Source organism: Rhamphochromis longiceps, linkage group LG9 (assembly GCF_057381845.1).
Source record: "Rhamphochromis longiceps isolate RC_006_pf linkage group LG9, R_longiceps_female_GT1.1, whole genome shotgun sequence".
Taxonomy (NCBI): domain Eukaryota; kingdom Metazoa; phylum Chordata; class Actinopteri; order Cichliformes; family Cichlidae; genus Rhamphochromis; species Rhamphochromis longiceps.
The window spans coordinates 33,471,774-33,494,555 of NC_140565.1; the positions used below are offsets into that span (position 1 = coordinate 33,471,774).

At 41.4% G+C, this 22,782-nt stretch overlaps 1 protein-coding gene across 1 annotated transcript; it reads right to left on the reverse strand.

The window, feature by feature from the left end:
* Nucleotides 1–15,790: 15,790 nt before the first annotated feature.
* On the reverse strand, nt 15,791–16,611 carry LOC146662692 (GTPase IMAP family member 7-like). Its single transcript, XM_085419306.1, has 2 exons — nt 16,593–16,611; nt 15,791–16,488 (listed from the first exon to the last, which is right to left on the reverse strand). Exons 1-2 carry the CDS (start codon nt 16,609–16,611, stop codon nt 15,791–15,793), a joined length of 717 nt encoding a protein of 238 aa, XP_085275432.1.
* Nucleotides 16,612–22,782: the final 6,171 nt, after the last annotated feature.

Consider the following 22,782-nt stretch of genomic DNA (forward strand, 5'->3'; position numbering starts at 1 on the left):
TCCTATCGTGGCCAAATTCGGCCACTTCAAACAAAAGCAACATGTGAAAAGCCGCGGCAGGGAATTAAAAGGAACGGACTTCAGCGTGAACGACCAGTTCCCCAAAGAGATCTTGAAACGACGCAGGGTCCTCTTCCCAATCCGACGCGGCTTCATCCAGAAGGGCTCCCGCGCTGTCATCGCTGTGGACCGGCTGTACGTGGACGGACAGCTCCACCGCGACCCCAACATCACTCCGTGGCTGTATTAACCTCACACCAGATAAGAATCAGCTGCACCATTTCCCTATCCACTCACACTAACTTGCATTAACATCTGTTTAACTTACCGGTATCAAATCGCATCTTAAAGTGTGATTTCATAGCAGAATTAACACCGTCACTCTCCGTCAGTGATTTAATTGGAATGTTTACGTTTTGTTTCTGTTTTTTTTTCCTCCTCTCTTTTCCCCCTCTTGCTTTTATGCTGCTCACCCCTGTCCTTGGTTTCTTTCTTTATTCCTTTCACTGCCTCGATCACCTGCTTCGACACTCATCCACAAACATCCTTTATTTCGACACATACGCACCATGCGCTCAACGGCAGCACATTTACATCAGTCAGACAGCGCACACAGTCGTTTAGGATACACACACTTAAGCCAAGCCTACTCATATTAGTAACTATGCATACACAAAGTCAGACTCAGGGAGCATCTCGCCACACATTTTTTCTCTCTCTCCTTCTCTTTATTTATGAACAAGTGACGTATTCTCTCCACCTGGCTAAGCGACGCACACAGCATACATCCCTAGTTATACACAAACATCTATGGGTACACTGAGGTTCATTACATGGAATATAAATGGAGCTGGCTCCAGAGTAAAGAGGTTAAAAATATTTAACCAACTCAAAAAACTACAGGCAGATGTTGTCCTATTACAAGAGACCCACAGACCTCTTAGAGGTTCGAATGAACTTAAAACACCTGAGTTTCCTAATGTGTTCTCAGCTTGTTATAATTCTAGACAAAGGGGAGTAGCAATTTTAATACATAAAAATATTAATTTCACAGTACTCGATACAGTTATAGATCCAGAGGGCAGATTCTTAATCATTAAACTATCTATACGTGATAAAAAGCTATGTATTGCAAGTGTATATGGTCCAAATGTTGATGATCCCTCATTCTTTCACGGTTTTTTCAGTGCACTCTCTGAACACTTAGATGGCACACTTGTTCTTGGAGGTGACCTCAACCTTGGACTAAATGAAGACATGGATAGGCTCAATACAGCGGGAACTCAGCGTAATTGGCAGTCCACAAATATAATCAAACAGTATATGAGCGACTTTGGTCTTTGCGATGCATGGCGCTCCCTTCACCCCACCAGTAAGGAATATACTTTTTTCTCACATGTCCATCACTCCTACTCTCGTCTGGATTATTTTTTGGTCAGCAGCTCACTGCTGAACGACATTTCAGACACTGAGATTCACCCTATAGCTGTCAGCGATCATGGTCCTGTATCTTTAACACTAATTCACAAGAATAATACTACGCCAAGAAAAAACTGGAGATTTAATATATCACTACTTAAAGATGAAGACTTTATTAAATATTTTAAAAAAGAGTGGACTTCATATTTGGACTATAATGACACTCCCGAAACATCAGCTTCTGTTCTATGGGAAGCAGGGAAAGCTGTGATGAGAGGTAAAATAATTTCTTTCTCATCACATAAAAAGAAAAAAGAAAACAAAAATATTCAGGAATTAGAAAAAAACATCAAATCACTAGAAGAAGCCTACGCGTCCCACCAAGATCAGGAAACATTGAACAAAATACGCAAAACAAAACTAGAATTAAATGAGATAATTGATAAAAAAACAAAATTCTTAGTACAAAGACTACGCCTACAAAATTATGAACATGGTAATAAATCCGGTCAATTTCTAGCAAACCAGCTAAAAATAAATAAAGAAAAAACAACTATATGTGCTGTTCAAGATTCATCTGGGAACACAATATATGATCCGATACAAATAAACAACATTTTCAGGGATTTCTATAAAACGTTGTATTCACCACAAATAAACCCATCTAAAAAAGAAATTGATCTGTTTCTTGACAACGTAACTCTTCCAAAATTACTAGACAGTCAAGCAATGGAACTGGATTCGCCACTGACACCAGGTGAACTCCAGGAAGCCCTGATAAGTATGCACAATAATAAGGCTCCAGGTCCAGACGGCTTTCCTGCAGAATTCTACAAAGAATTCTGGTCGATTCTAGCACCAGTTTTCTACAGAACGTTGTTGGAAATTAAAGAAAAGGGCAGACTTCCATCAAATATGAATTCTGCAAACATTAATCTCCTGCTAAAACCAGGTAAAGACCCTGTATATCCCTCAAGCTATCGTCCAATATCCCTTATAAATGTAGACCTCAAAATAATCTGCAAAGCTCTCTCAAAGAGACTGGAGAAAATAACCCCCCTCTTAATTCATCCTGACCAAACTGGTTTCATAAAAGGTAGGCACTCATCAACAAATACACGTAGATTACTTAATTTGATAGACTACTCATACAGTAAAAACCTAGAAACTACAATATTCTCTTTAGACGCAGAAAAAGCATTTGACAGAGTTAACTGGAAATTTCTATTTGCAACTTTACACAAATTTGGTTTTGGATCCTCTTTCATAAACTGGTTAAAAATATTATATAATTCCCCAACAGCTTGTGTTAGAACAAATGACCAGACATCCTCCAGCTTCTGTCTCTTGAGGGGCACCAGGCAGGGATGCCCACTCTCCCCTTCACTATTTGCTATTTTTATTGAACCACTAGCAGCAGCAATTAGACAGAATTCAGTAATTAAGGGCATAAAATGCAAGAACGTGGAACATAAAATCAGCCTTTATGCGGGTGATGTGTTACTCTTTCTCCAAAAATCACAAACCAATATCTCCGGGGTGATTGAATTGATAAACTCTTTTGCAAGAATATCAGATTACTGAATTAACTGGTCAAAATCTACAGTCCTACCGATTAATTGCTCCTTCCATAATTCCTCTTCTACACCACTGCAATCGGGAAATATAAAATATTTAGGTATTAATGTTTCTCCCAAGCTTGCAGATCTAACTAAATTAAACCATATCCCACTTTTAAAGAAGGTAGAAGATGATCTGGCTAGATGGAAATGTCTACCCATATCACTCATGGGAAGAGTTGCCGCTATAAAAATGACGGTCTTACCAAAAACAAATTATTTATTCTCAATGATCCCAACTAAACCGCCACAAGATTGGTTCAGATCTCTAGATTCATGTATGTCCAAATTCCTTTGGAAAAATAAACCCCCACGTATAAGCTTAAAAACACTACAAAAGACCAAGGATAAAGGAGGACTAGAACTGCCTAACTTTCAGCACTACTTCTTAGCCAACAGGCTTCAGTTTATCTCAGGATGGCTAAAACACACCCTCTTAGATGAACCTTGGCTAGATGTAGAACAAGCACTCTGCAATAATCTAGAGATCTCAGACCTACCATTTATCAGCTCAAACATCCAACGACATGAATGCTTTAAAAGCATCAACATCAGCTCTTCTCTGACAGCATGGTGGGAGTTTCTAAAATTGACGGCGTCTTCATTAATCCCATGCAAACGTACACCTATCTGGAACAACCCTGACATATTACAAAACAATAATATGATAAACTTTTCAGATTGGAGTGATAAAGGAATCAAATATTTAGAACATATACTAGAAGGAACAGAATTTATTTCATTTGACGGACTAGTTACACAATATGGGATCAACAAGAAAAGATTTTTAGAATATCAACAAATTAAATCCATAGTAAAAAAGAAATTTAAACCAGGTCAAGTTGAACTACAAACACCACCAAGTGTGGTTCAATTTCTTACTCTTAAACCCCCCAAATTACTATCCAAAATATACAGAATGCTTTCTAAAACAGATGAATCAATATCACTTCCTATTGCAAAATGGGAAGCGGATTTATCAGTTAACTTAGACCTAAACTTCTGGTCTCAGATTTGCTTAAAAACCTTTCATCTAATTAGAAATCCCAGTCTTCAATTAATTCAATACAAAATATTACATAGAGTGCACTATACAGGTCATCGGATGTTCAAGATGGGCTTTACGTCTACCAACAACTGCTCACACTGTCAAACCAAAACACCGGACATTTATATCCACGCTCTTTGGTTCTGTCCACCAGTTCAGAAGTTTTGGCGCGAGATATGTGAAGACTTATCGAAGTGTCTGAAATGTAACATTCCAACTTCCCCCTTAGTGTGTTTGTTGGGCAGCTTAGATAATGTCACTTCAGATAAGAATATAGCCCATATGGTTTTCACTGCCCTATGCATAGCCAAGAAAACAGTCCTCATGAACTGGAAAAATAAAAATAATCTTAATTCTAACCAATATAGAAATTATCTATTAGATTACATTAGTCTCGATACAGCCTCTGCCACCACATCAGATCAATTGCTCTGGGCTCCTTTGATCAGCTCCATCACCTAGTGGGGGTGGGGGGTCATAGTTTGGTCCCGCCTTCACTGTTGTGATTGGTGTGGGGGTAGGGACAGGCTTAGGGCGTCGGGGGGTTCCCCGGAGGCATCTTCCTTGGGGGGCTCAACCCGGGGTAGCGGTCATGTCCGGTTAGGGGCTCTGTTGGCTCTCCGGTGACTGTTTCCTCGCGGCTGCGTGCAGCGGGGCTAGGGGAGGGTCTGTGCTGACGGACGTGGGTTACTGACCTGGTAGCCTGGCTGCCCCTGGGTGGGTCCGGGATGGGCGTGAGGTTCTGGGGGCGCTCCGTCTCTGGGCTGGGACCCGGACCGGGCCTCGGGGGCTTGGGTCCTGGTTGGTGTGTTGTGCACATCTTGCAGGAGCTTTCCTCTCCTCAGGAGCTCCCTCTGCAGGAGGGGGAGATACAGGAGAGGTGGAGGAAGATCTCAGCCTGGGTGTTTATTGTCTTATGTAGTCTGGAAGATGAGTGGATGGTGGGGTGGGTGCAGTTTTCTCTGTGGTGGGGTTGGGTGGACTGTCCCGGGCTCTGTGGGGCCGGGCGGCGCTGCTGCACTGGGCCCGGTCTGGATGGGCCTGGGCCCCCTTTCCCTGGCGGGTCGCGGAGTATGGGGGTGCCTACTGGGGTCAGCGGGGGAGCTGGCCCCAGGGAGGGGTCACTTGCCCCTCCCTTCCTTCCCTCCCCATCTCCAGCTGCCTCCCTCTTCCCGCTCCACCACAACCACCCACACATGCAGGGCCTTGGAGTAGGGGTATGTCACCAGGGTGCAGAGGAGGCTACCCCCCCCCTCTGTCCCCTTCTGGCTGCCTCTGCCTCAATTTTATCCCACAACTTACGGTGTGTTCACACCGAACGCGATGGACGCGAATAAAACGCCCCAAACGCCCCTAATTTGACGCGTGTACATTCGCGTCTCAACGCGTGTCCAAGAAAAATCCATCGCATTTTGACGCGCGTGAACCGGAAATGTGGGAGGAATGTGGGAGGGAGTTGTGCCAGACCTGGTTTTGCAAGATGGCAGCTATCGAGCTAGCGCTTGAAGAGAGAGTCTCCCTTCTCTATGTACTGTGGAGAGCAGAGCAGCAGCGTAAAAGACGTTCTCGCCATACCTGGGTCCATCAGGTCCTCCAGAGGCATGAGCAGTTTGGTGAGTTTCACCACTTGCTCCAGGAGCTGCGCCTGGATGACGGCCGATTCCAGCGCTATCACCGTCGGCCAGTTTGAGGACCTGCTTTCCCTCGTCGGTCCCAGCATTGCCCGCCTAGACACCAACTACAGACGCTCAATCCCACCTGCAGAGCGCCTGTCCGTCTGCCTGAGGTTAGTAAAACTATTTAATACGGTAGTCCTTTATTGATATCTGTGCTAATATGCTAATCCATCCAGTTATACACTGCTAACATGGATGTGCTATGCTAACAGTGAATGCTGTCGGTGTTTACTGAAAGCAAACTGTGGTACAGAGACGACTCTTTATAATATTTCTAGTGATACTCAGAAGCTCTCATCAAGTCCCGATTTAATTCGATTTATGCTGTTATCAGTGTTTGAATGATAGCATGGCTGTGGTGTCACATCAATGTATGCGCTCGGTGTTTGCTGATATCAAACTGTAGCATTAGGACCACTGAGTTAACCTTTGTAGTGATACTCACTCCTTTTTATTTAGACCTGGTTTAATTCTGGGATAGTTGAATATTTGTATATAATCCCTGCAGCTGTCAGACTCTATAGCAGGGGTCACAGCCTTTATTAAAACAGAGTTAGATAAAACTGTGAACAGTTTGGTTCATCTCTAGTTACATGGTTCTATCTTGATAAGCTGTCTTATCACAGATTAATTTTTCAAAAATATTAATGATTTAAGCAAGGAAAGGGCTACATGTCAACACACAACTCTTTATTTCTATTAATGTCTTACTTCATTCCTACCTGATTGACATGTTTAGGAATTATGAGTGATTGGCTCACTGTAGTTGTGAAAGTTGCTACCAATCAAATTATGATATGTTAAAGTTAAAACAAAACAACTGTTTTAGATATTATCTAATATACATTTTGTAATTATCCTTATAATTACAAAAGGTTTTATGTAAGATTCATGTTTTGTGATTTATATCTGACATCACAAAAGTATTTTGGAATTTGAATAATGTATTTTGTAACTGCAGCACACATAATACTAATTTTGAACAATTTTGTCCAGGTTCCTTGTCACCGGGACTCCTTCAGGACCATCGCGTTCAGTTTCAGAGTCGGTGTGTCCACGGTGAGCCAGATCACCCCCCAGGCAGCGACGTCCATCTGGGACTGTCTAGTGGACGACTTCATGGCTGTGCCTTCACCTGGAGACTGGCGCTCCATCACAGAGGGATTCCAGGAGCGCTGGAACTTCCCTCTGTGCTGTGCAGCTCTGGATGGGAAGCACATCCAGACAAAGGCACCCCATATATCATATAGGAGACACACACATTGATATACACTAAATATTCATTTCATTTCTTTTTTGTGGTGCCCAAATTGATGCACCTGCTTGATTTTGTTTAAACAATTATTGCACACTTTCTGTAAATCCAGTAAACTTCTTTTCACTTCTCAAATATCACTGTGTGTGTCTCCTGTATGATATTTAACTGACATTTTTTATTGTAACAACCAACGATTTATACAGGAAAATAATGTCTATTAACAAGGTTGCCCAAACTTCTGCATCCCATTGTATCAGTATATTTTGTCATTAGTATAATATGAAATAAATTCTACATGTGTCAAGTCGTGTGCCAACATTTGCTGTGTAGTAGAACTGAGACATTAGTCATTATAAACATTTATTTGAAATAATATTAAAAGTCTCAAACAGAAAAACATTAAACATAAATATATAAAATATAAGAATTTACAGAGAGACAGGAATAAAAAGGACCAGCTCTCCAGAGCAGGAACAAGGCTGAGGAGGAAATGCTCCATTGGAGACTGGTGTGGCCTCTTCAGGGACTCCAGGATGGCCAGCTCCACCGCCGATGGACCGTCCTGGGACCCGTCCCTCATCTGCCTCGGAGCCGTCCTCCTCTGTGGGCCTGTAAAACAGCACAAAACACAAAGAAATGAGAAGGCTGCTACTAGATTTTAATTTCAACATTGAAAAAAAAAAAAAACAATAACAGGATATAATCAGATTGGTTGTAGATATTTAGTAAAGGTGATCACAAGGGAATCCCACCGACTAAAAAGGTATCAGTGCTTGCTGTACATATCTGTGGGTGCAGCAGCAGGAGCTCAGGGACTGGGGATGCTCTGCTGCAGAATCAGTTGGTTCTATCAATACAGTATTAAATGTTAACAGGTTGGATATAATAATCGTAGAGTAGACAGTGGTCCCTCATTTATTGCAGGGGTTCTCAGAATAACTAGCCCCTGGTCACAGTTCTCACAATTGATTCTCAAAGTGCAAACCTTTGTAGATTGCAAAACGTAAAAGTATTATTATGCCGCGGTTTGTCTTCATCTGCCCGCCACTTTCGTGCGCCTTTTTCCCTCACGGTGCAGGTGTCTATTTCCGAATGAGGCTCATAGTTATGGGTGTTTTTGTGCTGTTTTTTCTATTGGACGCGATGGTTATCAAAACCAAACGTGATAAATTTGGCAAGCGCAGGAGATTTGTCAATCAGGCTGCAGAATGCAATGCTGTACTGTGCAATAAAAAATCAGCGAAAAAGCAAAGCAGTGACGGATGAACAGCGGGACCACTGTGTGCTGTTTATTAATAAACAATAAAATATATTCCTAAATGATAACATGCATAAAAGCAGAACGGTATTTGTACGTCAGTGGGAAAATAGCGGTGGCTTGCTAGCTTTTGTGCGGCTTCCCCGGGTCAGTGAAAACTTTCAAAAGAGAAATGAATGAACTTACCAGGTTGCCCGATCTCTTCACATATCTTCCTCCAAGCTCAGTCCTTTTTATTCCTGTCTCGGTACTGAAAGCAGCTGGTGTTGTACAGCTCCGAGTTGTTTGCTACCGCATTGATTAGCCTTCCCCTCCATTGAAGTATGAAAGGCTTTGGCTGGATCTGCCCCTTTGACCTAGGTAACAGCCACGTCACCAGGCTCCTGATTGGTTGTCGCGGCGCGATTTGACGCTGGAGTTCAGATTTTTCCAACTCGAGCGGTAGACGCGAAACGCGCGTATGCACAAAGTGCAACACAAAAACTCACGCGCGTGGTTTTATTCGCGCGTCAAACGCGCCAGACGCGCCAGACGCGCTACACTGACGCGCGTTTCACGCGTTTTGGCGTTTTCGCGACGCAAATCTGCTTCCGAATTTTCGCGGGACCCGCAATCGCGCGTCATCGCGCCTTTCCATTGACTTTACATGTAAACCTGACGCTCTATTCGCGTCCATCGCGTTCGGTGTGAACACACCGTTAGACATTCACATTACTCACACTCTCATTACACATACATATAGGATCTTGGGGGTGGGCACGATACATGGAGTCCAAAGTACCATCAGGGTGTACACCCCACCCCTGGCATCGTTGCCCACCTCTCAATTTTAAATACACGTAGACATTGAGGGCTAGCAGGAGGGACCATGCGCTTACCTGCTGCTCTCTGGCAGGTAGCTCCATGCCCTCCTGGGTTTTAAATGCACCTTAGAACACACATGCATCAACATTACAATGAGCGGGTGGAGGGAGGTTCGGAGTCTTCTCTCACCCCCGTTCTCTGCGACCTGCTGGAGCAGGGGGGCTAGGACTAGGAGGAGGAGTTGGCCGTCCGACTGCGGTCTGGAGTGTGGAGCCTTCCTGCTGCTGCGGAGTCGGGGCGGTCTGCCTCCCCCCACCGCAGGGAAAAGGGAAACACCACCTGGGTCTGGGTGCAGTTCCCCCCTCCAGGGGCGGGGGCACCTAGACCCGGTTTGTAGAGTACGCTTGGGGAGTGTGATCGTGTGTACAACGTCTCTTTATGTCTGTCTCCACGTTGGTTGAGTGTGGAGTAAGTGCATATGAGAGCATGAGGGTGGGAATGGATGTTTGTGTCTGTGTGTGCCTGTATGTCTGTGTCTATATGTCAGGTTGGGTGTCAGGCGCCACCTCTCTGGGGACATCTCAGGCCCTCCAAGGTTTGGAGGCCTATCTCCCCCTACCACCACTTCCCCTGCCAGTGGCGGACCCCCTCAGACATCGGTGCGTTGGTGGTTCTTTGTGTCCGGGGATGGGCGTCCAGGTACACACCGGCTCACTCCTTGGCGGCCGCTTATCGGGGCCTGGAGCCTGGGGCTCGCTCGGGCCACTTCGGAGGTGGGGTGCCCCCGGCCTCTCGACCTGGGGCTCGGTCACTCAGGCGCAGCTGGCTGCCGGCGGAGCTCACGGGCGCATCACTGCAACTCCCCCTGGCTTCTGCTCCGCGGCTGCTGAGTGAGCCCTCATCTGGGACTCTCCTCAGCTCTTTCTGGGACAGTGGCGCAGCTGCCCCTCTGTTGGTCTTCCTTGGTCTCTTGTACTCTGGGGGCCTCTGGATGTCTGGAGTTTTGATCTCCTCCACACCTGCTTCACGCCCTGGAGGACGGGGCTGTGGCCCCCCCACACCCTCTAGCAGATTATTACATGAAGGAACCTTTTAAAAAACAAGCGCGTCCATGCTCACAGGTGTACACACGGGTGATCACACCCACAAACTACACCCTTTTTGGCTCCTACCTCAAAGCACACTGTGTTCTGTTGATCTTATGTGCTGCACAATAATGTTTAACATTTAGTATTTACTGTCATATTCCCATATATCATTGTGATGTTGTTTATTCTATTACTCTTGTTCTCTTCTGCTTGCTTTCTTTTTTCTTTCTCAGCAGGTGATCCAGGTGATTGATATATGCATTTTCTTTTTCTTTTCTTTTTTTTTCTCTGCCCGTTCTGTTGGTTTTTGTCTTTTGCCCTTCTCCCCCGTCCCTCTTCTCAGCTGTTTCTCTTTCCCTTTTTCTTTCTCCCCTTCTTTCCCCCAGTCAAGTCTGTCCCGTATTCAGTAAGTGAAAATAAAATAAACAATAAAAGGTGAATCAAATGGACCATTACGGCAAGGCTGGGATGGTCAGTTTGGTAAAGTAAATCCGTTGGGCATCTTTCTTTGCCTTTAGACAACAATTCTGATGGCAAAAGAGCCAAACGGGACAGGCCAAAAAAAAAAAAAAAAAAAAAAAAATCTTCCTCCAGATATAAGAATAAATCTTTTCTTATGGACTCAAACAAGTTTTGCTGAAAAACTGAATATGGAACAAGCAAAGCTTAATACTAAACGATATATACATTAGCTGTATAATACCAGTGGGCCAGCTCTAATAGTAATTTGGCATGGCTTCGCGGGCCAAATGTAATTAGGCTGCCCAGTCTGTAGGTGGGTCTAAAATGGAGGTTGTTGATGGAAAACAGCTCTGATGCAGCTAGGTAGGCGTGGTAACTTCTGATAATCATGTGGCTACAGGCTACCGGAAAAAATAATGGAGGAAATCGGGACGGTAAGCCAATCTCTGTCTTAGCACATTTGCGCCGCTATGTGTTTTTGTCTTCTTTTGCGGCTCATTCAGTGAATTTTGGTCTGATCGTGGTGAAACTTGGTGTGTGGAGTCAGTGATAGCTCTGGAAGCTAACAAGCCTATCTTTAGCCGGTTACATGAAGTCTGGAGAATTTCCGGTTCGGTTTTGTTTGTTTGGCGGTCTTCTGCGCATTTACATAACTGCTCGTTTAATCATGGCTTGTTTTCGATGTGTTTGGTGGTTGTAGAAATGGTTTATATGACATTTTAGCTAAGATTCAGAGGTTTCTGTGGATACCACATATGTCTGGACTTATATTTCTCACCCCATGTTATAACCGATTAAACGTGATCTCCTCCTTTTTGCCCCCGGTACCGGGGACGTGGGGCTTCTTTTACTTACTTTCAAAGTTTTAAATGGTATAGCGCACAGTTACTTAAGCAAACTCCTCAACACATACAACCGCAAAAGAGCACTGAGATCGTCTAGCCAGATGCTTTTTAGGTCTAGATTGAAGGTCTTGATTGAAGCATAGAAGAGATGGGGCCTTCACAGATAAAGCGCCTAGACTCTGGAATAACTTGCCAGTTGATATTTGTACTTCAGAGTCCATTCAGTCTTTCAAACTGAGTCTTAAAACTCACTTTTTTATGTTGGCTTTTAATTCAAGTTCAGTTTGATTGCCATCAGACTTGTTTTATGTTTGTTTTGTTTATTTTGTTTTGTTTTTATGTTAGTATATGTGCTATAGAAATAAAAAATGATATTGATAACTGCCTGACGAGACTTGGGCTCAAATTTAAATTTTTTCTGGAGTTTGAGCCCCAGTAACTCTTAGATACTATCCAGAAAGCAACACACTCCAGGACAGATCTGTCCTCAGGTCAGCAGATCCGCCCCACTTTCTGGCCATCCAAACAGGATCCATCCGCTTATGGAGAAGGCATCATCAAACAACAAGAACAACGAGAACGTGTTTTTGTTGTTGTTGTTGTTTTTCTTTAAATTCTCAAATTTCACTATCTGTTCTCACACAGAAACCATTGCACTGGGTTTGCTTTGTAGGTACTGTAAACTTTCTTTCCAAATTTTCTTCATTCGTGGAGTTACAATTTCAGCAAAAATTATACTTATATGAAATGATGTGAGTAACTGCTTTTTTTGCATTTTTATTTAGAAACATGAGATTGCTTTGAGCAAAGTTAGCTTAGAGCACATTACCTACCAGCATATTAGCTAATATAAAATGAAATGCTAAGAGGTTAACCGTTTAAAAAGCACCTCAGTGATTTATTTCAGTGTGGCAGGTGCTGTTATTGGGTTCTCTAGTCCAGTAGTTGTCACTCTAAGGCTGAACAGTTTTCTTTCCAAGACAATAAGACTTTGACTGAATAGCAATTTCTCCTGAGTAACATCTGCCCTGACCTTTAACCTAAACCTTGGTGAAGTTTAGATGGCCTCATCCAACAGATAGCTATGCTGTCAAGCCAATGAGAAACTTAGAAATTGGGGTTCTGGATTGGAATGACATTGATGTAAATACATTATTTGTAATGAAATAAAATTCTCTGAATAACTGACCATCAGCCCAGAGAACAACTTGTTTTTCAACTATCTTCATACAAACAGACAGGGAACAAAAATAAATAAAAACAAGCAAACCTGTTCTCTAAGAAATACTACAATCCACATTTATTTTTATTCATTGATGTTATTACCAAAAACTACTCTGACTAACTGACAAACTTATAGTCCCTCAGTACTTCTTGGCTGTCTGCTCCAGGTTTTGATTTTTTCTGTTTTCCTCTCTCCTCTCTTGTCTCTTTTACTCATTTGTTTGTGTTTATATTCATGGATAGGACTTATCCAAGTAACAAGTAAAGTAAGGGATTACTATTGCAAAAACAGTAATTAGATTACCGTTACTTTCCCGTAGGAACGCTGTGACGTAATGGGAAATTCACAGAGAAACTCGCGGATTCTTCCACTGACCGCTGCGGCACACCTTCACCAGGGTAAACCTCCGCCTATCCTACTCCTGCTTTACAGGTGAAAATAGAGCAAAAGGACCGCTAGTCTTTGACTTTATTTATTTTCTGCTGTGTTTTACTTGCATCTATTTGAAAGACTGAGTGTTAACACAAAAAAAAATATTTTATGTGCTGGAATGTGCAGAAAATAGGTTTAAATATTAAACAAATTTCTTCCAGTCAGAGAATGTTGCATATAATTAAAAAAATTTCTTGATGCATAAAGTTAAAAGACTAAAACTAATAAAACACATTTTAAAAAGAGACTTTTCCATTTGATTACATTTTGTATGATGGATTATGCAGAAAAAGTAGAATTGGGCTGAAAGATCTATCGCTTTATTACCTATTCAGGCTGTAAATCGTGTTTTTAAAAAGTAACTAAGTAACTAAGTAATTAATTACTTTTGAAAATAAGTAATCAGTAAAGTAACTGGATTACTTTTTTAGGGAAGTAATCAGTAATTAGTTACTGATTACTTTTTTCAAGTAACTTGACCAACATTGATCACGGGTTCCTGCCTCTGGGTGAACACACCTTTTTCACAGAAAAACTGTGTTGGTAAAGAATAACAGTGTTATTCAGCAAAATGATCCCTCTTTGAACAAGACTGCTGTGTTTACTGTATTAACTACACAGCTGTTTTGAGATATTGTCACCAGAAACATCAGTGGTAATAAAAAAGGAATAGAAAAAATTCCTCTGTCATAAGAAGTAGATCACCTGTAATTAATAAAAGCTAGAAAAACATGCATTTGGCAGTGTGAATATATTCCTTATGGCAGGACAGTGTGTGACTCAGGGTTAGAGTGAGGATAAAGTCACCTGATTTTCTGTTGAAAGTAGAAAAAAGTAGAGTAGAGGCAGACCTGAAAACTTGTTCTGTTTTGCTTTCTCATTGAAGCAGAGGCAGCTTTTATGAAATATTTTAATGAATTTACAGTGAGTGTACCGCTCTCTCTCTCTGCTGATAGAGTTAATTCCAGCAGTCTCTGTCTCACGCTTTCTCTCATCTGTATGACAGTAATCATTCAAATACGACCATTATCACAAATCGGTCCACACGGCCATGACAAAACCTCAGAGATGCATAGGAATGGTGTTCAAAAACTATTTCATCTTATGTAAATAAAACAAAAACAAAAGAAACCTTACACCAACCATGGTGTGTAGTCTGTACAGTCAGTGGTTTAGGGGAGTGTATGTGCGTAAGAATGGTGTATGCATTATGTTGCTAAAGGCAACCAAAGTCCAACAGGGTGTCTCATGGGACAGTGCCCACCAGCAACTGAGCTCTGAAGGCTTTTAAAAAAACACTGCCCCAGGTAATGTCAGTTTCATTTATTGTAAATGGGAACTCCACCCCTCTAATGACTGCAGACAAAACACACAAACAGGACAAAAGGAAGGCAGGGTGGAGTGGGCCATCACACCATATTTTTTAAATTACCCTTTGGATTCCAGTCTTTATGGGACTAATAAAGGTTTACCTTATCTTATGTGATAGGACTGTCTATGTTGGTCTCCCAAATCCACAAAAAAATAGTTAGAGATGGGGTATTTTCTTTTACCAATGCATGTGTAATTAATAGAAGCCGTAGTGTCAAAAAAAAAAAAAGGGAATCCTGGTGCCTCCCAGTGGATAATGGCAGCAGATACACCACCTGTTAAAACTGAGGTTAAGTGCACGAAAACCTTTAGAATGTCATAATAATTTCCCTGGTGTTTCTAACCACAGCAGTGTTTAGAAAAATCTACACTACAGAAGCTCGACACAGCATCAAAATGTCAGTATCGAGTGTCCCATCCCTAACATTTGTTTTTCAATCTTGTGTTGCATAAGGTCAGACAGAAAATTTATTTTGTACTTTGGTCAGCAATCCAAAGAGTAACTTCTTAACACTCATCAAGAGAATAACATTTATTGTATGAGTTTATGTAGAAAACAGTAGCATTACATGAACATTTATGAGATTTATAATAGCTCAGGTTGGTTTTAATTCAACACGAGTAACTTAATATTTGAAATACATAAAAAATGAAAAAAAAAACAACACTTTTTTTAAAAAGAGAACACATAAAATTGACCTGTGCAGAGTCTATTTTTCAATAATAACAAAAACACAACAAATTAGACTGTTAGGTATAGATATTTATTTAATTTGACTTTCATTTACTAGACAAAAAGAACACTGAACAACTTTTTAAAGCCACATTGGGATGAACATTCTATGAAAAAATTACATGATACATACATCATATCTATATAGATAGATAGATAGATAGATAGATAGATAGATAGATAGATAGATAGATAGATAGATAGATAGATAGATAGATAGATAGATAATATACACAATAGATTTGAGTTCGGACATATAGACTACATTTAGAATGGATACAAGAAGTACTTTTATCTAATAATTAGTCTTAGGTCCAAAACTTGTATTATTAAACTTTTATTATTAAACCCTACTGACATCCAAGGACACACTGAAAGATGTGTTTTTATTTTATATTTGTTCTGATAAATTAAAGCAAATTAATGCTACACAATTATCTACACAAAGTGTGCATCAGAGATTTTTAATATATTTCATATGTTCACATATGGGTACACAGGGTGTCTTGTTTCCATTATGCTGATTGTGTTTAGACAGTTTATCACATTGATTTAATCTCTTGCAAGAATGGAATGAAAACGTAAAACGCTCTGGTGCAGTGGAGCAAGGAACCTGTACTGAGCGACTCGCATTCCCATTTTCCGTGCAGCCTCCACCTCTTTAAACATCTCATCTGTGTAGTACGTGCACCTGTTCTCAGCCACCATGCGATCAATCTTGCTGATTAGCTCATCCACTTGCTTTCTGTCACTGCTTAGGTTATCAAAGACATGGAACCTTTTTCCACATCTTAGGATAATGTCTTTGAGACCTTGGTGGCCTTTATTTACATACTCTTCTATTGTCATGTCTCCAAGATCGCCACCGCGGGTGAACAACACAATCATGTAATGATTAGCCTGTGGCCCAAACAGCTCCTGCAGGGCTTCCACAGAGTTTTTTTCTTCTTTGGTGAATCGACCGACTTGAAGGACCAGCAGGAACACGTGAGGACCTGGACAGGAGATTTCAACACATCTCACAATTTCTTTTTTGATGATTTCTGCGGATTTTCCCGTGTCCAGAATGCCAGGTGTGTCTACCACACTAACTACCCTGTTATTAAACGTCATCACATGTTGTTCACAAGATTCAGTCACTGACTCTGAACTGGGAGAAGAAAAGAAATATTTTTCTCCCAAGATGGTGTTTCCAACAGCACTTTTTCCCACACCAGTTTTTCCAATCAGCACAATCCTCAAGTCAGCCTCTGCAACACAGATTGCACCAAAACAATATACCATGCCAGAAATCAATAGCTCAACATCTCAGAATCTCAGTTTGGGATATTAACTATACACAGGTAGAGCTTACCTTGTGGAAATAAAGCCATATTTTATTTGAAGTATTGCCCCGGCAGAGGTGAGAGCGATGAATGTCAATTTTTCTGTTGAACTCAATACTTATAGCTCCATAGCTGACACGCCTCCAGTACTTGCATAACAGGTTTATGAAATATTGACAGAGCAGCACAGCATAAGTGAGGAAACAGTAAGGAGAAGAAAGATTTGTAGTTGTTTAAAGTATGAGAACAACTGTTTTTCACAGAAAACTATATTTCAATTGCCCTTGGTAACTTTTTTGTATAAAACTATATAAACACTTTATAGGTGTTTGTGTAAGTTTATAAAAATTGTGTTTCACACTTTGAATAATAAACCCCTTGCATTACTACCAAGACAAAGACTACATTAGTACTACTTAGTAAGTTGTAGTTCTGAACCATAAATAAATATAAATACCATCAAAGGCCACCTGTGCTGGAGGTGCGCAGGACAAGCCCAGAACACCTCACCCAGGAGGCACCAAGAAGATATTCTGTTCGGATGTCAGTGCAGCAGGATGGATACATTTATTTATATATCTTAAACACTGTAGTTCAGACAGACAACATGTGTCTGACAAATTCATAGGTATGAAAATATTAATCATATTTTCTACTTAAATGATCAAAATTGGTCTCGGTGGGTCAGCCAGAGTTGAATCTGTCCAAAAGAATCAAAGGCTCTGTAAGGAATCAGGAAACCATGTCTGATGGGACAGATACATCATGGATTCAGACCAGATCAGGGCAAGATCCAATGCTGATTTGCAACAGTTAAAAACTAACAGCCTGATTACCCCACATACATATTTTATGATTTTTTTTTACTCAGAAGTACCACTGCAGGACTTGGTTGTGCATTAGCAACAAAAAACTTAATTTGAGCCTGAGAGGGTTAACAGTAACTGAGTAAAAGATGTAGGAAACCAATTACTTATCAGTGAAAACTGATGTTGGATCAGATTAGAAATGGTTAAGTTAGGGAACCTTAAAGCAGAGTTTCTGTCAATCGAATTAATGGCAAAAACAATTAAATTCTCTATTAAATAAGCTTAGGTTGCTACATTCTATTAATTAGATTTTTTTAAGATTGTTCTTTAGACAGTACAACAATGAAGAGTAGACAAAGGCAGTGAACTGGAGGTAAATTACATGGTTTACCCAACCATCCAAATTGTGGGATTCAGGTGTTCCAATCTCTTCTTTAGCCACAGATGTATAAAATCAACAACCTACGGATGCAGACTGCTTCTACAAACAATTGTGAAGGAATGGGTCGTTCTCAGAGTGGTACCAGGATAGGATGCCACCTGTGCAAGTCCAGTCTTGAAATTTCCACGTTCCTTAATATTCCACTGTCAACTGTTGGCAGTGGTATTATAACAAAGTGGAAACAATAGGGAATGACAGGAACTAAACCATGAAGTGGTTGGCTACACGAACCTGTTCATTTGTCTAATTATTTTTCTTCCCACTGTGAGGTGTGTCTCTTCTAAGTCCCTGTTTGTGCATGGATTAATCATCATCATGTGTCTTTTAGATCCCAACAAGACTGCTCAAAGGAGGGCTACCATTAGTTAATGCTTCAATCTTAATTATGATCAACCTCTCAACATATCTCTGTCATGGTCCTGGGCCATGTGGGCCCAGTATTCTTAGTTTCTTGTATTTTTGTATTTCGTTCCTTATTTAGGCCATGTTTCCTAAGTTGTCCTGTTGTGTTGTTCCTTATTTGACTTCCCCTTGTGACTTTTATCCCCTGTGTGCCCCTCTATGTATCTGTGAGCCCTCATCTCCCCTCCTTGTTTCATTCCATGTTTCCCCAGCCCACTATGCCCGCGCTCTCTCTCTCCTCCTGTTTGCACCTGTGTACTTCCTGTTTTACTTTGACAGTCTCCCGTCAGTGTTGTTTACTCCTGCCATGTCTTGTTATGTTTATCTGTGTCAGCTGTGTTCCCATGTGTGGCCACTTCCCCTGATCATCCCTCTTGTGTATTTAGTCTCTGTGTTTCATGTAGTCTGTGTCGCGTCGTCTGTGTTACCACCCCCTGTGTTCCGTATCTCCAGCCATAGCTTTTCCTTAGTTTATGTCCAGTTTAGGTTTCTGTTTGAACTATTACTCTTATGCTGCCCTCACTCTGTTTTGTTCCTTTCATCAGCCAGAATAAAAGGCTCGCTTTTGTTTAACTCCACTCCTGCATCCTCGCTTGTGTTCGCTCCTGGGTCCACCACACACATTTCCGCCCGGTCTGCCTCCGCAGACCGTGACAATCTCTCAAACATCCTTGAAAGAGTAGTTGTCAAACAGCTAACAGATCATCTGCAGAGGCTTATTTGAAGAGTTTCAGTCAGGTTTCAGAGCTCATCACAGCACAGAAACAGCTTTAGTGAAGGTTACAAATGATCTTCTTATGGCCTCTGACAGTGGACTCATCTCTGTGCTTGTCCTGCTAGACCTCAGTGCAGCGTTCGATACAGTCGACCATAATATCAAAGTCAAAGTCAAAGTCAACGTCAACTTTATTTGTCAATTCTGCCACATGTACAGGACATACAGAGAATAGAAATTTCGTCACTCTCAAACCCTAGATGAAATAGCAAATGAACATTTAAATATAAGAGAGTGATTAAAAAATGCAAATAAAATAAATTTAAAAGTAAAAATTTAAATAAATACAATACAATTTAACAAGAAAGCTATGCAATATACAATATACAATATTCAGGTAAGGGTAAATGACACTGAGTGTAAACCAGGCAGAGTAGTGCAAATAGGCAAATAGTGCAAATGGAGATTTAGTAATGTACGGTAAGAGATAGTGTAACAACAAAGTCTTATGAGGTAATGGCAGTCCAATGCTCCTGGTGCAGGCCAGTGAGTGAGTCAGAGTGTGTGTGTGTGTGTGTGTGTGTGTGTGTGTGTGTGTGTGTGTGTGTGTGTGTGTGTGTGTGTGTGTGTGTGTGTGTGTGTGTGACAGAGTTCAGTGAGACCATGGAGGGGAGAGGGGGCAGAATCGGGAGGGAGTTAAGCTTCCTGACAGCCTGATGGATGAAGCTGTCCTTCAGTCTGCTGGTCCTGGCCTGGAGACTCCGCAGTCTCCTCCCTGACGGCAGCAGCTTGAAGAAGCTTTGCATTGGGTGCGTGGGATCAGCCGCTATGCAAAGGGCTTTTTTAGTGAGACGGGTGCTGTAAATGTCCTGAAGGGAGGGGAGAGAGGCACCAATGATCCTCTCTGCAGCTCTCACTATGCGTTGGAGGGTTCTATGACAGGACGCATTGCAGGCTCCAAACCACACAGTGATGCAGCTCGACAGGATGCTCTCGATGGTGCCTCTGTAGAAAGTGTACATGATATCCTATTAGAGCGATTAGAACATGCTGTAGGTATTACAGGTACTGCACTGCAGTGGTTTGTATCATATCTATCTAATAGACTCCAGTTTGTGCATGTAAATGGAGAGTCCTCTTCACACACTGAGGTTAATTATGGAGTTCCACAGGGTTCAGTGCTAGGACCAATTCTGTTTACATTATACATGCTTCCCTTAGGCAGCATCATTAGAAGACATAGCATACATTTACACTGCTATGCTGATGACACCCAGCTCTATCTGTCCATGAAGCCAGATAACACACACCAATTGGTTAAACTGCAGGAATGTCTTAAAGACATAAAGACCTGGATGGCCGCTAACTTTCTGCTTCTTAATTCAGATCAAACTGAGGTTATTGTACTCGGCCCTGAAAATCTTAGAAATATGGTATCTAACCAGATTCTTACTCTGGATGGCATTACCTTGGCCTCCAGTAACACTGTGAGGAACCTTGGAGTCATTTTTGACCCGGATATGTCCTTTAGTGCACATTTTAAACAAATATTTAGGACTGCTGTCTTCCATTTGTGCAAAATCTCTCAAATTTGAAAGGTCTTTTTTTAGAATGATGCTGAAAAATGTGTTGTGCATTGCATAACAATGCATTTCTTTAACAAATACATTGTTAAAGAAAGTACATTTGTGGGTTGAACAGTTTAATTATGTGGGTTATGCCTAAGACAAACTTGTCCAATCGTCTGTGCCAATGTGAACAGCTTATTCTGCTACTGAATCTTGTTACGTGTCATTTATCGGATTGGATGATTGAAGTCTGTATTGGCAGTTTAACAATTTATTCATTTAACAAACAGAAAACTTTGTAGAATTTTGACTAATCATCACCGCAACAGCCTGGCACCTCCTCCTCCTCACAAGAGGATGAGGATAAATGTCTATGTATTTAGTGCTAAGTTGATGTATTGTGGAGTGGTGTTCCCTGGAGGAGAGGGAGAAGGAAGGTGACACAGCAAATGAAAGAGTGTGGCCTGGTACCTAAGTAATCCGGAGACAGAAGAGTGCATGAGCACATGAGTACTTAAGTATGCTGGCTTACAGGAAAGGTGAGCCTAACATTCACACACACACAAACGCAATTGTAAGAGACAAAGAGAAAGATAAAGGATAGCAAACCACAATGGAGATCAGGATATACCAAGGAACATAACATTCAACCTCAAACAAATAAAAAGAAGAATATTCTAGTATATACTAAAATATCTGGGATAGAATTTTCACACAGGGAATGTGATGGAATGAAGACAGCAAAGCAAACTGAGTCTTTTCATAATCGTACTAGTGCATTTCATAACAGTACAATATCATGAAAAGGTTCTTTGTTCTAATAATTTCATGAACTTTCCTATATTCCTTATTCACTTCAGTCTTTTACATTTTAAGTTTTATTCCCAAATTCTCTGCAGGGTTTGGATTCAGCTAGCATAAATAATCAGCAGGACATGAGACTTCAGCACATCACACAATTTATTTTTGCTCGTGACCTCTTCAGTTTGTCTGGTTTGGGTGTTAGTGGATGAAAATCAAATTTTTCTGACGAATTCTCCACCACAAAGATGACACAACTGAATGTTAAAAACGTTATATATAGCTTCACACATGACACACCTCCAGCATTTGCATAACAGGTTATTAAAACAGACGAAGATCTGCACAGCTTGCAGACGCCACACAGCTCGTCTTCTTCACTTTGCTAAACTGGACTGAAGGACTGAAGGACTATGTCTTCTAGTGGGTGAAAATGTTCTGTAAATAGAATTTTTAGTTGTTTTGCTGAAATGAAAAGAAATGCATAGCAAATGGGAAAATGAACCATGTGACTTATTGTTTTCACAGAAAGGAAGATTGTAGTTGTTATCCTGGGAAGAGATGAAGTCTTGAAGAAAGCTCTAATAACCAACATCCTGGGAAAAGATTTATCCAAACTAGATAAAAGACAAGCTTTGAAAAAGATTGAGATCTATGTAAATGATATATATGAAGTCATGTTTACGCCAGACTTGTATGCAGAATTTAAGGACATACAAGACTTGTTGTGTATTAATTGATATCCTGACATGTGTCTGCTGGTGGTAGAACATGGCTTTTCACCAGACGATGTTCGGAAGCAGATAGAACATCTGAGCAATAAGACTGAAAAACCTGCAGAAGAGTTTACGGTTTTGCTTCCACTGAGTTATAAACCCACAGATTACTCGTTCATATCCTGCACCATGGAACAGGTTTTCAGTGAGCTCGACAGACTGGCTGAAGGCAGAAATCTGATGCTAACTAAAACAAAGTAAGGATGAAAAATAACATAATGCTTTATGGTATTTTTCATGTATTTGTGGGGGAAGGTTGCTATGCTACTAAAACACAGGTATTAAGGCTTAATTTGAACATTAGGTCCACAGGTAATCCTGTTGTGGCGAAGGCGTGTTCCCTGGCTCAGCTGCAGAGGAGGGTGGTGCAGTGCACTCAAGGGACAGTGTTGGTTGGAGGATCAGGTGGACATGATTGAACTAATGAGGTTTCACCCTTTTTATAGTGAGATCAGAGATCAGAGACGGGAGAGTGCGCAGACAGCTGGAAAGCCAGCGGATGTGTGTGCCGAACCAGGAAAACAGCCTATAAGTGAAAAATCAATCAAAACCATTAAACAACCACAGGAACAGAGTGTCGGGTCACGGCCCTTTGTACCTCTTCCACGTTTGTCAGCACCACGCACTGTGATGGCAATGCCAGGTAAACCACAATCTATACAGTGTCTTTCAGACTTGTTCAGACTGATATCAGTTGGAAGTTCAT